Source organism: Notolepis coatsorum (assembly GCF_963971535.1).
Source record: "Notolepis coatsorum genome assembly, chromosome: 9".
Taxonomy (NCBI): domain Eukaryota; kingdom Metazoa; phylum Chordata; class Actinopteri; order Aulopiformes; family Paralepididae; genus Notolepis; species Notolepis coatsorum.
This window is the reverse complement of record NC_140173.1, coordinates 49,131,199-49,143,807: the sequence shown is the minus strand read 5'-3', so window position 1 is coordinate 49,143,807 and position 12,609 is coordinate 49,131,199. Positions and strand designations below refer to the sequence as shown.

Here is a 12,609-nt window from a genome sequence, read left to right as displayed (position 1 = left end):
GGGAGGTTCACATACACATCGAACACAAGACACCAACCTTTGGCGCTCCGAGAGACGGTGATGACGCTGTCTGGGAGGTTCACATATACATAGAACACAAGACACCAACCTTTGGCGCCCTGAGAGACGGTGATGACGCCGTCTGGGAGGTTCACGAACACATCGAACAGGTCCGGTCTGCTGCTCACTTCTGGGTCCACAAATCCTGCCACATATCCTAAGAAGGAAATGAACATATTAGCACCTCAATGATTCACTTCTACCAGCGCTATGCAGAGTCTTGAGGATCGCCGTGCAGACGTAGAGTAGGCGAGAGGAGGATCATCAAGCCGGTTCTCTTTAACCCTTTCACTACCACACCACCAAAGGGTTAACCCCTCCACTGCGACAATACAGAATGTTAACCCTTTCACTACCATAACCTGTAGTGTGGTAGTGAAGGGTTAACCATCTATAGTGTGGTAGTGAAAGGGTTAAAATGGGGAATGCGATGCATAACTCTGCTGCGTTTCCCTACAGGCTTTCAGGTTATGTGTGCTGGCGTGAGGTCAAGACGCACAGCTGAGCAGTGGTGTCCAACTCAAAGGACCAAGGCGGACGAAATGAAAAACACAGGTTCTGTGGGCCGAACACGTAATAATAATGTGGTCTTAGGGTTCCTCTAGTTTGCTCTCTGAACTAGGAAACACTTCTTTTTCCTTTGATGCCGACTCTGAAGCTGGAGGTTCTTCCATCTCTTGCTGCATTTAAAAGTATAATCTCCGACCACTGTGTGTCGACTTGTAACTTTCTTAGTTGATTTCTTTTATTGTTTATTCTTATGTATTGTGCCTATATGTATGAAATTGCTGATATGGTGATTGATTGGATGCAAATTTTATTAACAGATTGCAGAATGGGTACAATACAGTACGGCTCAATACACACAATTGTTAAGGGGATGCAGACCCCTGAATTGTAAGTAAGGGTGCAACTTGCTCTGTGCAATCCATTTTTTGTAGCCCTATGTCTTGTTCTGTAAGCTCATCGTCGCTGTAAATGAGGGTAACCTCAGTGTCTCACGAGTTGAAATAAAAATGTTATTGCATGCACACAAAACATTCACTCCTCACCGGTCTCACGCAAAAGCGAATTATTTCCACGGCTTTGATTTCAGAGTATGTATGTGTGAAATTTATTAAAGTTAATGATGAATTTGCAAGAGATTAATACCCATTAGGTTTTAATTAGTTATTCAACCACAAGAGGCCAGATTAGCACAAACTAAACTGGTTAAACTAGCCCTTGACTTGGAGAACTAAGTGGAAAACACACACACAAAACTCTCACCTCTGCATCTCTCTCTCAACCATAGCTTTCACTTACCCTGTACAAAACCAACCATTTTCCACGGTTTTGATTTCAGAATAGGTATGACAAATGTACGATAATTAACTTGATCAAGTCAAATTGGATGCAACCGAATGATACCAGGGCTTGAGTCGAGTGGAAACAGATGACTGATGAGCTTTTAAAAGTGAAAGTAAATAAAAACATGTACAACGGAAGGCTAAATACTGGGTCCTCCTCCAATGACCCCCAAAGGCAGGGTTATGCTATTCACTAAAAGCGCAGTGAGATGGAGGTGCGTTTGATTTGTATCACAGGCCAGTTGGCCAGTTGAATTGTGGCCAGGAGAGGCAGTGGGCCAAAATGAATTGATAAGCGAATTTGGTCTGGGGGCCAGCTGAAAGTTCCAGGTCGCATTGTGCGAACCCTCCCCACGCTGTATGCTTTTCTTTTCAATAGAAATAAAACCCATTTAGTATACATTTTCACATATCAGTGCCCACATTCAAATAAATAAAAACGCTAATTTGTTAATTACGAAACGTGTTTATCAAGTGTAAGTCAGACAACATAATGAACTGAACGTTGTCTGCATGGACAGCAGCTATTATTTAGGTTTCACTTTTAGGTTGATTTATACGTCAAATCTGACTGTGCAACAAATGGATACTCCTCATTGAAAATGTATTAAAAACAGACGTAGACGGACAGACACCGTGGATCACTGTAGCCGCGTAACGTTAAAGATCAAAGTAAGCTCTCTACAGATATCGGGCGTCATTTTGTAAAATGTTCGGTGACGTGCGTTTATTAGTCATGGGAAGTTCCACATCACCGTGGCAACCCTACTCAAGGACTGAACATACTCCTCCCCTGCATGAGAGAACTGAATCAATAAGGGATGCAGGGTTTCCACAGATATTGCTAAATGAAATTCAAGGACTTTCAAGTACTTTTCCAATCACTATTTTTCATTTTAAAATGATACAATTCACTTGTAAATGCGTTTTTTTTTTTTTGAAAAAGGTAATCGGATCCATTTTTCTTTTTTTTTATCCACTTTTTCTCCCATTTTTCTATATTTTCTCCCATCCCAATTTTGTATCATCCAATTCCACCCTCCCCTGTCACGAACGCTGTTTCTTGCCTCCCACAAGCCGGCTGCAATGTGGACTAAGTCATACATAGCACAAGTCCCCTCCGGTACTTGAGGTAACAGCAGTCGCATCTTTTCACCTGCGCAGCTCGATCTCTCAGTGTCGAGGAGTAACGCGTGGGAGGCTCACGCTGCCCCAGACACTTCCTGATTCTACTGCGCAGGCGCACCAACCGACTTGTAGGAGTCGCTTGTTCACAACGTTCGATCCCCACCCTTCAGTTTTCCCTCCCCGTAATACGGCCAATGTGTATTACTGCGGACGACCAGCTAAACTGAAAACAATGTGGAGAGCTGGATTCGAACACGCGAATCCTAGCGTCTCCACACTGGTGGCGAGTGCCTTGCCCACTACACCACCTAGCCGCCCTCGGATCCAATATTTATGGCTTAAAACCAATTCAATTAGTTACACTTTAAATTAAAAAAATAAAAAGAGGGCGGCTGATTGGCGCAGTGGGCAAGGCGCTCGCCACTAACGCAGGATACGCTGGGTTCGAGCCCTTGTTAAAAAATGTGTTGTTTTCAAGGAATTCCAGGCCTTGACTTTTTTTGGTAAAAAATCATCAAGCACTTTAACACTTTGAATGCCCAAACCGAGATATTTCGGGTTTACCCCCCGCGGGTTGAATGCCCATAACGAGAATATTCGTTTTCTCGTTTTTTTTTATTAGCGATCTGAATTCATATTTCATCAACCGTGTCTACCGTTGGTAAATCAGCCACCCCAGGCGCTCAGATGTGAAAAAAGCGCCCCCCTATCGTCTCCCAGATGGTAATTCACCCTTTTGGATTGGACTCAATGAAAATGCATGAGAAAAAAAAACCCGGACTCCACATTTGACTTCTCACGCACGCAACCGGCGTCGATCAGCTTCATGCTGGACCCTCAGCACAGCGTGGTTACTGTGTTTTACAGTATATGTGTGGGATCAATAAAAGGATCGATTTTTGGAATGGCTATCAGGAATTGGAATAATCCATTTGGATACCATCTGATCTCAGGTAAGGAATCTATTTTACCAGTCTTAGGATAATCAGACCCGTTTTCACAGATATATAAGCTTTTCCCCTATAATGTGATATGGCTGTTTGACTGTAAGAGCGATCAGGAACTGAGAGAATCGATTTTCAGCGTGCGGCACCAGCGTGCACACGTACACATACTATCGATAATCTAGCGTTTATTTGAAAACGATTCATAAATAGGCCGAAAAATGACAACGTTCTAGAATATTACAGTAAGGGCGATTATCATGGAATCTCTTCTTTTTTCCGTGAAAACGAGGGCTTTTCAAAATGCTATAAAACGGCAATGAACCGATAAAAAAACAATCCGCTTCGACAATGTTGACTGGAAATGGGTCATTGATAATGCGACGGGCAGATTAGACACATAGCCATAATTTAAAACATAGATTAGGCGATATTAATGCTAACATTGCAGTGGATGGTGGGCATTCAAGCACTAAATGTGCGCCCCCTGCTGGGCACTGAAAGTGTTAAGCACTTCAAGGACCATGTGCGAACCCTGGGGATGTCGATCTATTTTCTACGCCCAATGTGTGTATATGGATAAAAACTGATGTAAATTATACTAGTAAAATTATATCTTGCAGCATATTTTTTGTTTTTCTTTCTTATATTAAAATATATTTAGTTTTTGAGAATTTGTAAAGGATAGGCAAAAATAAGCATGTGCTTCAGCCTATTCCTTTTTTTCTGTCGTTGATTTTGGATTTTGTGTGTGAGCTTGTCTTGAATACCGTAATTCCTCTAATAGTGACCGGTATTCAAATACAAGCCGGGTCTCTATTAATGGCCGGGTGCGCTCTTGAGCTAAGCAATTCTCCACTTGCACAACCTGAAAGTAGGCACTTCCGGCTGACTTCCGGTTGCGAATGGTACTTCCTGTCCCATCCAAATACATTGGGTTTAGCTACTTTTCTCCCCTTATTTAAACAACTTTGTCGTCACAGAGAGGCAATGAAACGTTTGTATTATTATAGTATAGAATGTATTTAATAAGCAAACGTTTGTCAGCAGGGTTTTTGGGCTGTATTTCATGTAAAAACGTTTACTGTTAGTTTCCTTGCTCAGCCAGCATTAGCCTTCATTAGCTAACAGAAGCTAGTGGTTAAACAGGCCGGATTAGCTTTGAGCTAACTATCTTTCCCGACCCATGTATTCATTCCATTCTAAACATAACGTTAGTTTACAAAACATGACCCGTCTATATAACGTTGAGGAACAAATTATAAGTGTGTGGGTGTGTGTTTTTTACAGGAACCAGACAGAGGAGATTATGAATTGGAACATAATAATTTCTCCTCTGTGGACTTGGAGAAGGTACCAGAAGAACCGGAGGAACCAGTGCTTAGCACAAGCCCGGAACAAGATACTCGACCAAAACGAGTCATCCAGAAGCCTAAACGGTATACATAGGCGAAAGAAGGGATAGTGTAACTGATAGGCCTTGGAGAGGGCGTGTACATATTAATTTTTCATTTTTCATTAGCTGAGCTCTCTCCTTTTTTAGAAATGTTTAGATAGTAAATGCAATGTAAGGTCTTTTCTTTCAGAGTGAATTGCACAAAACAGACACATTTGGTTAAAAAACACATAAGTATAGTCTAAACCTGGTAATTGGTACGATCATCTTTTTGTATAAAGGGACGGACCTAGACTGAAGTGAAATTGATATAACTGATACATTGTGTATAACCGGCAAATGAGTGGAAATTGTTAAACGGTGTGAGTGAATAGAGAACTGTGTAAACAAAAATGGATTCATAGTCGGTCAGTGGAGGAGGGAGCTAATGTGGGTGTTGAAAGCAATTGATACTAACAAATATGGAAAATGAGTCAGAAGGATTCTGGAAAGGTTTGGCTCTGAGGAAATTAGGCTAAACAGTAAGGTTAAGGTAATTGTAAACAGTTTGTTTGAGAAAATACTAACAAGTATATTGGGGATCATTAATCCCCAAACCGGGGAACTGTGGTAGAATGCCAAAAACACCAACAGGTAAAATACATTCACTATTTTCCCTTGCTCCTCTACCTCTATAAACAAAAGAAACGAGACGCATCGCTGATTTGAAAACGTAGCTGCTTGGCTCAAGACTTCCTAAAAGGGGTGTTGAAGCAGGCAGATGCTGATTGAGTGAGAGATAGTGTCTCGTCTGATCTTCCTGGGAAAGTCAATAAACATGGGTGATTTTACAACCCAGGGCCCTAGGCAAATGGTCCAAACAAATTGAATACAAAGAAACTGCCTTGAGAGACGCCAGATTGTCTCTGCTAAAACAAAGCAGCAGTTGATCAAAGAGAAGACCATTTGGCCACTCCGTGACCTAAATTAGTTCAAAACGTCATGGTAGTGAGTCAGCCAATGAGAGCTGAGAATAAGTGTTCTCCAATAGAAACGCTCGAGGCGAGTTTTGGAAACGCCCGCTTGCCGTAAAATTAGAGGCGGAGCCTAAATTGGGTATAGCCAAAACTCCTCGCCAGGAGAGACACAGAAACAACCCACAGACCCAGGAAGCAACAAACACACCCTTTTTCTCCACTAGATATTGAGGGCCCTGCAGCAGAGAGACGGAACGCAGCAAGAACATCCTTGAAGCACGAGCAGCTACAAGCTTTTTAGATATTGAACGTTTAGAACTGAATTCTACTGACCTTCGGCATAGCGACTGCTCCCGGTAGAATTCATTGCACCATTCTTTCAAATATTTGATTTGTAATCTGATTGAAATCCTTTTTTCATTAAAAAACTGATCCTTTTTCAAACTGCTCCGACTTCGCTTCATTTCAACGGCCGCGCCGTGTGCTCTCTCAGGGTAAGCAGAAACCAGATTAAACATTGGTTATCTGCATTTGGAAAGAGTAGTTCTTCTAAGAAGCTTTGTAAGGTTTAAATCACAACGCAGAGTAGGAGTTAAAGCTAGGAAGTTACTACAGGTGAACATTGGACTGCAAACAGAAAATGCTATCACAGTTACAGACAGTAGCTACTGTTAGCTGCCCTTCCGGATTAGCTTTGAGCTAACTATCTTTCCCGACCCATGTATTCATTCCATTCTAAACATAACGTTAGTTTACAAAACATGACCCGTCTATATAACGTTGAGGAACAAATTATATAGACGGGTAATGTTTTGAACAACTAACGTTACGTTTAGAATGGAATGCATCGGCAAAGATCGTTAGCTCAAAGCTATTCCGGCCAGTTTATCAACTTCCTGTCATTTAGAAATATGATTTTATAGTGAAAATCATTACCAAAACGTCCGGAAAAACCTCACGGGAGCATTATAGACTGTCATACAAATGTACAAATGCTATAAGGTGGCAAGAAATGCACTATAAACAATACTTTGCGGCGTCGTTTCTTGCACTAGCTTCTGTTAGCCAGCATTAGCCTTAATTAGCGTGAGCAAGTAAACTAACAGTGAACGTTTTTACATGAAATACAGCCCAAAAACCCTGCTGACAAACGTTTGCTTATTAAATACATTCTATACTATAATAATACAAACGTTTCATTGACTCTGTGTGACGACAAAGTTGTTTAAATAAGGGGAGAAAAGTAGCTAAAATCAATGTATTTGGATGGGACAGGAAGTACCATTCGCAACCGGAAGTCAGCCGGAAGTGCCTACTTTCAGGTTGTGCAAGTGGAGAATTATAAGCCGACCTCCTAATACAAGCCGGGTTACTAATATACTGAGCTGCATACTGAGCTAGTTACTTGATTTCACTTTGAAAACGTTGAAATGACCAGTGACCACCTGTAATTGCACTGTTTACTATTTCATACAGTACTTGGTTTCAATAAATGAACCCAGTACATTTGACTGGGTTCAAACTGACACAAAATGTTGATTTATTCATTATGATCCGTTTGAAAATTTGAAATATAGGCCTCTCTCTTATACATGCCTCCTCCTAATAAAAGCCTGGTACCCGCTACAGTTTAAGCAAATACAAGCCCGGGTCAATATTAGAGGAATTACGGTATGTACATTTGTACATTTGTGATTTTTTTTTCTTTTTTCTTTTCCTTTTGTAAGTCCACACGGGTGTGTTTGATTCGTCTGTAAACAAGACCGAAAAATAAACTTCATTCATTCATTCAGATGTAACCAGCACGCTGCCTCACCGGGGCATTTCTTCAGGTCCTCCAGCTCGGTGACGGTCAGGTGCACGTAGGGGTGCAGGATGGACCAGTCTTTTCTGTGCCACGTCAGAGCTGGTAGAACTCTGGGGGGGGAACACCGAAATAAATGACCAAAACGACAAAGTACAGCATGCCTGTAGGGATATGATGTCGTTTAAAAAAATAATTAAATGTCTTGTCTCTGCAATCAGACACAACTGGCTAAGCCTCCGTCAGCTAGAGGCTAGTTCGATTAGATTAGCTTAGATTCATATTTATTGTCATTATACAGCACAAGTAAAGTACAACGAAAAGAAGTTTGGCAGTAAAGTGCAATAGTAATGTTACGAAGGATCAGATTAAACCGAATATATATATTTATTTATTGATATATATTGCATAGTATTTGTATATCGTTTGATATCCCCTGTATATTCCTTGTACATATACACGGAATATCCCTTTAGCCCAGACCATAATAGTTCATTCTCCTATTGGACAGCGGTCCACCGGCGCCAGGGACCGGCCTCCGGAGCCAGGTTCAAAGTCACCGTCAAGATGTGTCTGGACATGCCCGCCCTTGCCCAGGGATACGCGACAGAAATGAGAGTGGAACTAGTTTTGTTCACCGTGCGTATAAATACGGCGCAGGTGAATGTAGAAGCCCCTTACCTCCGTACCTTCCTTAGCATGTTACCGATAAGTTGAAGCCTCACCCACGATACAACGTGCGGTGAAGTATGGCCTGTTTGGCCTCAGAATAGAGCATCGAGACCGCGTGCGAATTAATAACTGAATTGTCAGAGTTTGGCGCTATACCGTCGAGTGCGACATATTTCTATTAAGTCTTTAATAGTCTATTTGTGTATAGTGTATCGTGCGGTTAGAATTCGACAGTGACCAGCATCTCCAACGCTTTCTCGTATTAGCTAGAGTTCTTATTCAGGCTGGGCCGACCGCATGGCGCTTTCACCCGAGGAGACCTAGACGAGAGCCGTATGGATATGTACACTGGATTAATCTACCCGACGACTACATAGCCCTTTGCGGCTGGAATATATTTGCTTTGGTCCTATGATTTATGGAGCGGATAATCGCCGACGCCTGCACGTGTTGGATTTACCCCGAGAGGAGTCAAGTCGAGTCGGGCCCAGAGAGCCTGAGGCCGACTAGCTTTCTTCCCTGTGGAGCTACAGTCTACAAGAGAACCAAGCTGTATTCGTCTGTGGATCAAGAGGCTACTGCACCGGCTTCTGTACCTGAAGTCTCCCTAGTCATCGTTGACCAGACGTCCTACTACCGACAGATCTTCTACCCCCCCTGCTGGCTTACAACCAGTGGGAACCCCTTCCAGTATCTTCCGCTATATTACTAGTGCACCATAGATATAATTCCCTAAGATTCAGGTTGTATAATTACCTCCTGCGTAACCAGAGAATGGACATTCGTTATTGATTTGCCTACGCATATTCCTTTGCCTTACAAGTGCATTCAAAGAATAATGTAAAGTATCCTATGTACCTTTTGCTCCATTAAATACTTGATTAATACCTTTGACTGGAACCGATTTCATTGTGGGAAGTGTTCATCATATTCATATATTGTGTACTGTATGGCCAGTAATTAAAGTACATAAAGCGGTAGTGGTTTAATGATACCATACTTATCAATACAGTCAGGGAATTGTACCCCTCAGTTACAATTGGTCCTTCGAGCCGGAGGGTAACTAGTGTAATATTAATATAGTGGTATTAATATTGACATGGCCTATGATGAACACTCCACAAAACGGTTCTCCTAAAGTAGATCGCCCGCAGCGTAGACGGCAGACACCTCAGTACTTAGAGGATTACGTTACCAGTATACTACCTAGCCTTCTACAGACGGTAAACGCGGAAAAAGTAGATAGTAAAATTATGTCCGACCCTATCGCCCAGGTTACCCCGCCAATAGAGGCCCTAGTGGGTTCTAATGTAACTGACCAAGCTCACGGTAGGGACCAGGAGGGACCGGACACGACTTTACCCCCCGCCAAGACCGAAGAAGTAGTCCCCGGAGAGCTCCAGGATAAAGACGGCTCTCCAGGGATGGAACTCTACCCGCTACAAGAAGAAGAGACCCCGGAGATGGATCTCCAGGACTCGCCACAGGAGAGCAGATCTCCAACGAGTACTGCCGGGAGCGGATCACCTCGACCAGCGTCTTCCCCCAGCGGGGCGGACAAGATGCTGGCACAGGCATTCCTCGCCAGCCTAGCAGCCTCTACAGAGCGCGATCGACTCCAAGCAGAGCGCGATCGACTCCAAGCACAGATGCTTAGCGAGCGCGAACATTCTTCCATGGAAAGAGAACGCATTCAAGCGCAGCAACGGAGCGACGAAGATCGTATACGTCTAGAGATTAGACGCCTTCAAGCGGAAGAGAATATGGTAAGAGACCGGGCCGAAGCAGAGCGCGCCGCCGCCGAAGCCCAGCGCGCCGCTGCCGGTGCCCAAAGAGAAGCGGAGCGCGACATCGCTCTCACCAAGCGCGAAGCAGAGCGCGACATCGCTCTCACCAAGCGCGAAGCCGAGCGCGACCGATTACAAGTGCAGATAATGGAGCAGCTGATCGCCAGGGCGACACCCCCTCCCTCCGCACGGGGTTCCAGGGCCTCGTCAAGACACGGGTCAAGGGCACCCTCCCCTACCCGATCAAGCGACCCTGAGCCCGACCACCAGAGAGAGCCTATACCCCCCTCCGAACTCCTTCCCCGACCGGTCCACGCGAGGACCAGCTACAAGGAAGAAACGGTCTACACCGCGGAGAGGCTAAATAGACGACTACAGGATCTAGAGGACCTGCCAGAGCAAGAAGAAGAGGGAGAGGAGGAGAGTCAAGCCCGACAGCAGCACAGAACTCCACAGGACCAGGAGGTCCAGTACAGCCCAGGCTCTACCCCCGCGGCTCTGCGCTACAGACCCCCGACTCAATTCACGGGTGAGCTTGACGCACGACCAGCCCCGAGGAATAGCACCTGGATACGCGGGCCATGGTACCCAGCAGGTACCAGCCCACCAAGAGGCGTAAGAGGAGACTCGCCTAGGAGGCCTCTCTTCCAACGCTCACCGATGTGCCAGCCATCCATGGCATCATACATTGGCACACCGACGTTTCCGGACTTCACCCACGAGAATAGAGCACAGTACACCGAGCTACGAATGTGCTTAGAGACAATGATGTCCGATGTAGCTGACGAACCGTACAAGTATGCTATCCTACTGAAGCACCTCAAGGTGCCCCGAGCGCACAATATAGCGCTGGCCTATGCCACCTCTACTACCCCATACACAGCGGCTCTAGCAGCACTCGACCAAAGATATGGACGTATATGGGATTACGTAATACAAGAGATAAGGCATATTGACCGCCTACCCCCAGCAACAGACAATCGCTCACTAGATGACCTGTCTATCAAGGTACAATCCCTGGTAGGGATGCTGGGGGCGCAAAGAGAAAAGGGTATGCACGAACTGTACGCAAACTCTAATGTCGAGAGGATTTTAGAGAAGCTTCCGCCCGCCCGACAAGAGCGCTTCAGGCGGCAAAGAGACCACCGTGATCCTAACGGTCCCGAGCCATCCCTCCTAGACCTAGCCGACTTCCTAGCGAGAGAAGTCAACAGCCTACGGTTGGATACGTTCATGCGGAGCACCCCAAGCTCCAGAGAGGGACCTAGGAGAGCCAACGATGGCCGAAGATTGGTGACCGTCATGCACCAATCAGAACCAGTACCGAGCAGCAAGAACCACAGTACCCCCTCGATGAAAGAGAAGTGGAAGATGGTGTGCCCGTACTGCGAGAAAGAACACTGGTTGTCACAATGTGACACATTCAAGAAGATGACCGCCGACGAGGTGGGTCAATGGATAAAGTCCAACCGACGCTGTTACCGATGTGCGCGCAGTCACATGGCAGCCGACTGCCGCTTAAAGAAGAGGTGTAGCCGGTGTGACGGAGCCCACCTAGATGTCCTACACGACAGTAACAGAAGAAAGCCCACACCCTCAAGCAGCACAAAGGCAAGTGTTATGTACATTGACCCCGCCAGCAGCGGGGGCGCCCGAGTGCTCTTAAAGGTGGTCCGCGTAACCCTGAGTTACCAAGACAAGGTCATGGACACTTACGCCGTCCTTGACGACGGGTCAGAGAAGACCCTTCTCCTCGCATCCGCTGCGGCCCAGCTGGGGCTGCGGGGGAGCGAAAACCAGATGACGATTCGGACAATAAGAAGAGATCTAAAGACGATAAAGGGCGAGAATGTCTCCTTCACTATCGCAGCAAGCGGGCAGCCAGAGAGACGGTATAGGATTACTAATGCTTTCACCAGCCAAGAAATAGGCCTGTCGCAGTACACCTACCCCATCGCCAAGCTGATGGATAAATATGTGCACCTGCGTCAACTACCTATCCCGCTCATAGACGGTGCCACCCCGACCCTGCTGATAGGCTCCGACCATGCAGACCTCATAGTCCCGATAGACCGGGTCCACACAGGGCCCAGAGGCTGTCCTGCAGCAGTCGAGACCCGCCTAGGATGGACATTACAAGGCCCCCTCGCTAAGTCTCTTAACCGAACAGCAGCCACTAGCTGCCTCCACTCCAGAGTGACAGAAGAAGACACCACCCTCCTACAGCACGTCGAGAGGCTATGGACACTAGAGACAATGCCCTTTAAGAACGAAAAGAAAGACATTCGTTCCAAGGAAGACATTTACGCCATAGCACTCCTCGAGCAAGGGACAAAGAGAGTCAAAGTCAACGGAGTGATGAGATACGCAACTCCACTCCTGAGGCGAGAGGGTATGCCTACCTTCCACGCCCCAAAAGAAGCGACGGAGCGGTATCTATTGAACACAGAGCGGCGCCTAGCCAGAGACCCCGCTCAAGAGACTGTGTACCGCGCTGAGATTAACAAGCGAAT

The 12,609-nt window shown here is 45.5% G+C and overlaps 1 protein-coding gene across 1 annotated transcript in view; it reads right to left on the bottom strand.

Moving 5' to 3' along the window:
* dennd10 (DENN domain containing 10) overlaps positions 1–12,609 on the bottom strand; it is a 68,946-nt gene that overhangs the window by 4,678 nt on the left and 51,659 nt on the right. Inside the window, exons 7-8 of the mRNA XM_084321584.1 lie at positions 7,650–7,750; positions 110–217 (exon numbers count right to left, since the gene is read on the bottom strand). Of these exons, the coding sequence (XP_084177710.1) occupies positions 110–217; positions 7,650–7,750 (209 nt within the window). The remainder of the gene's footprint in view (positions 1–109; positions 218–7,649; positions 7,751–12,609) is intronic.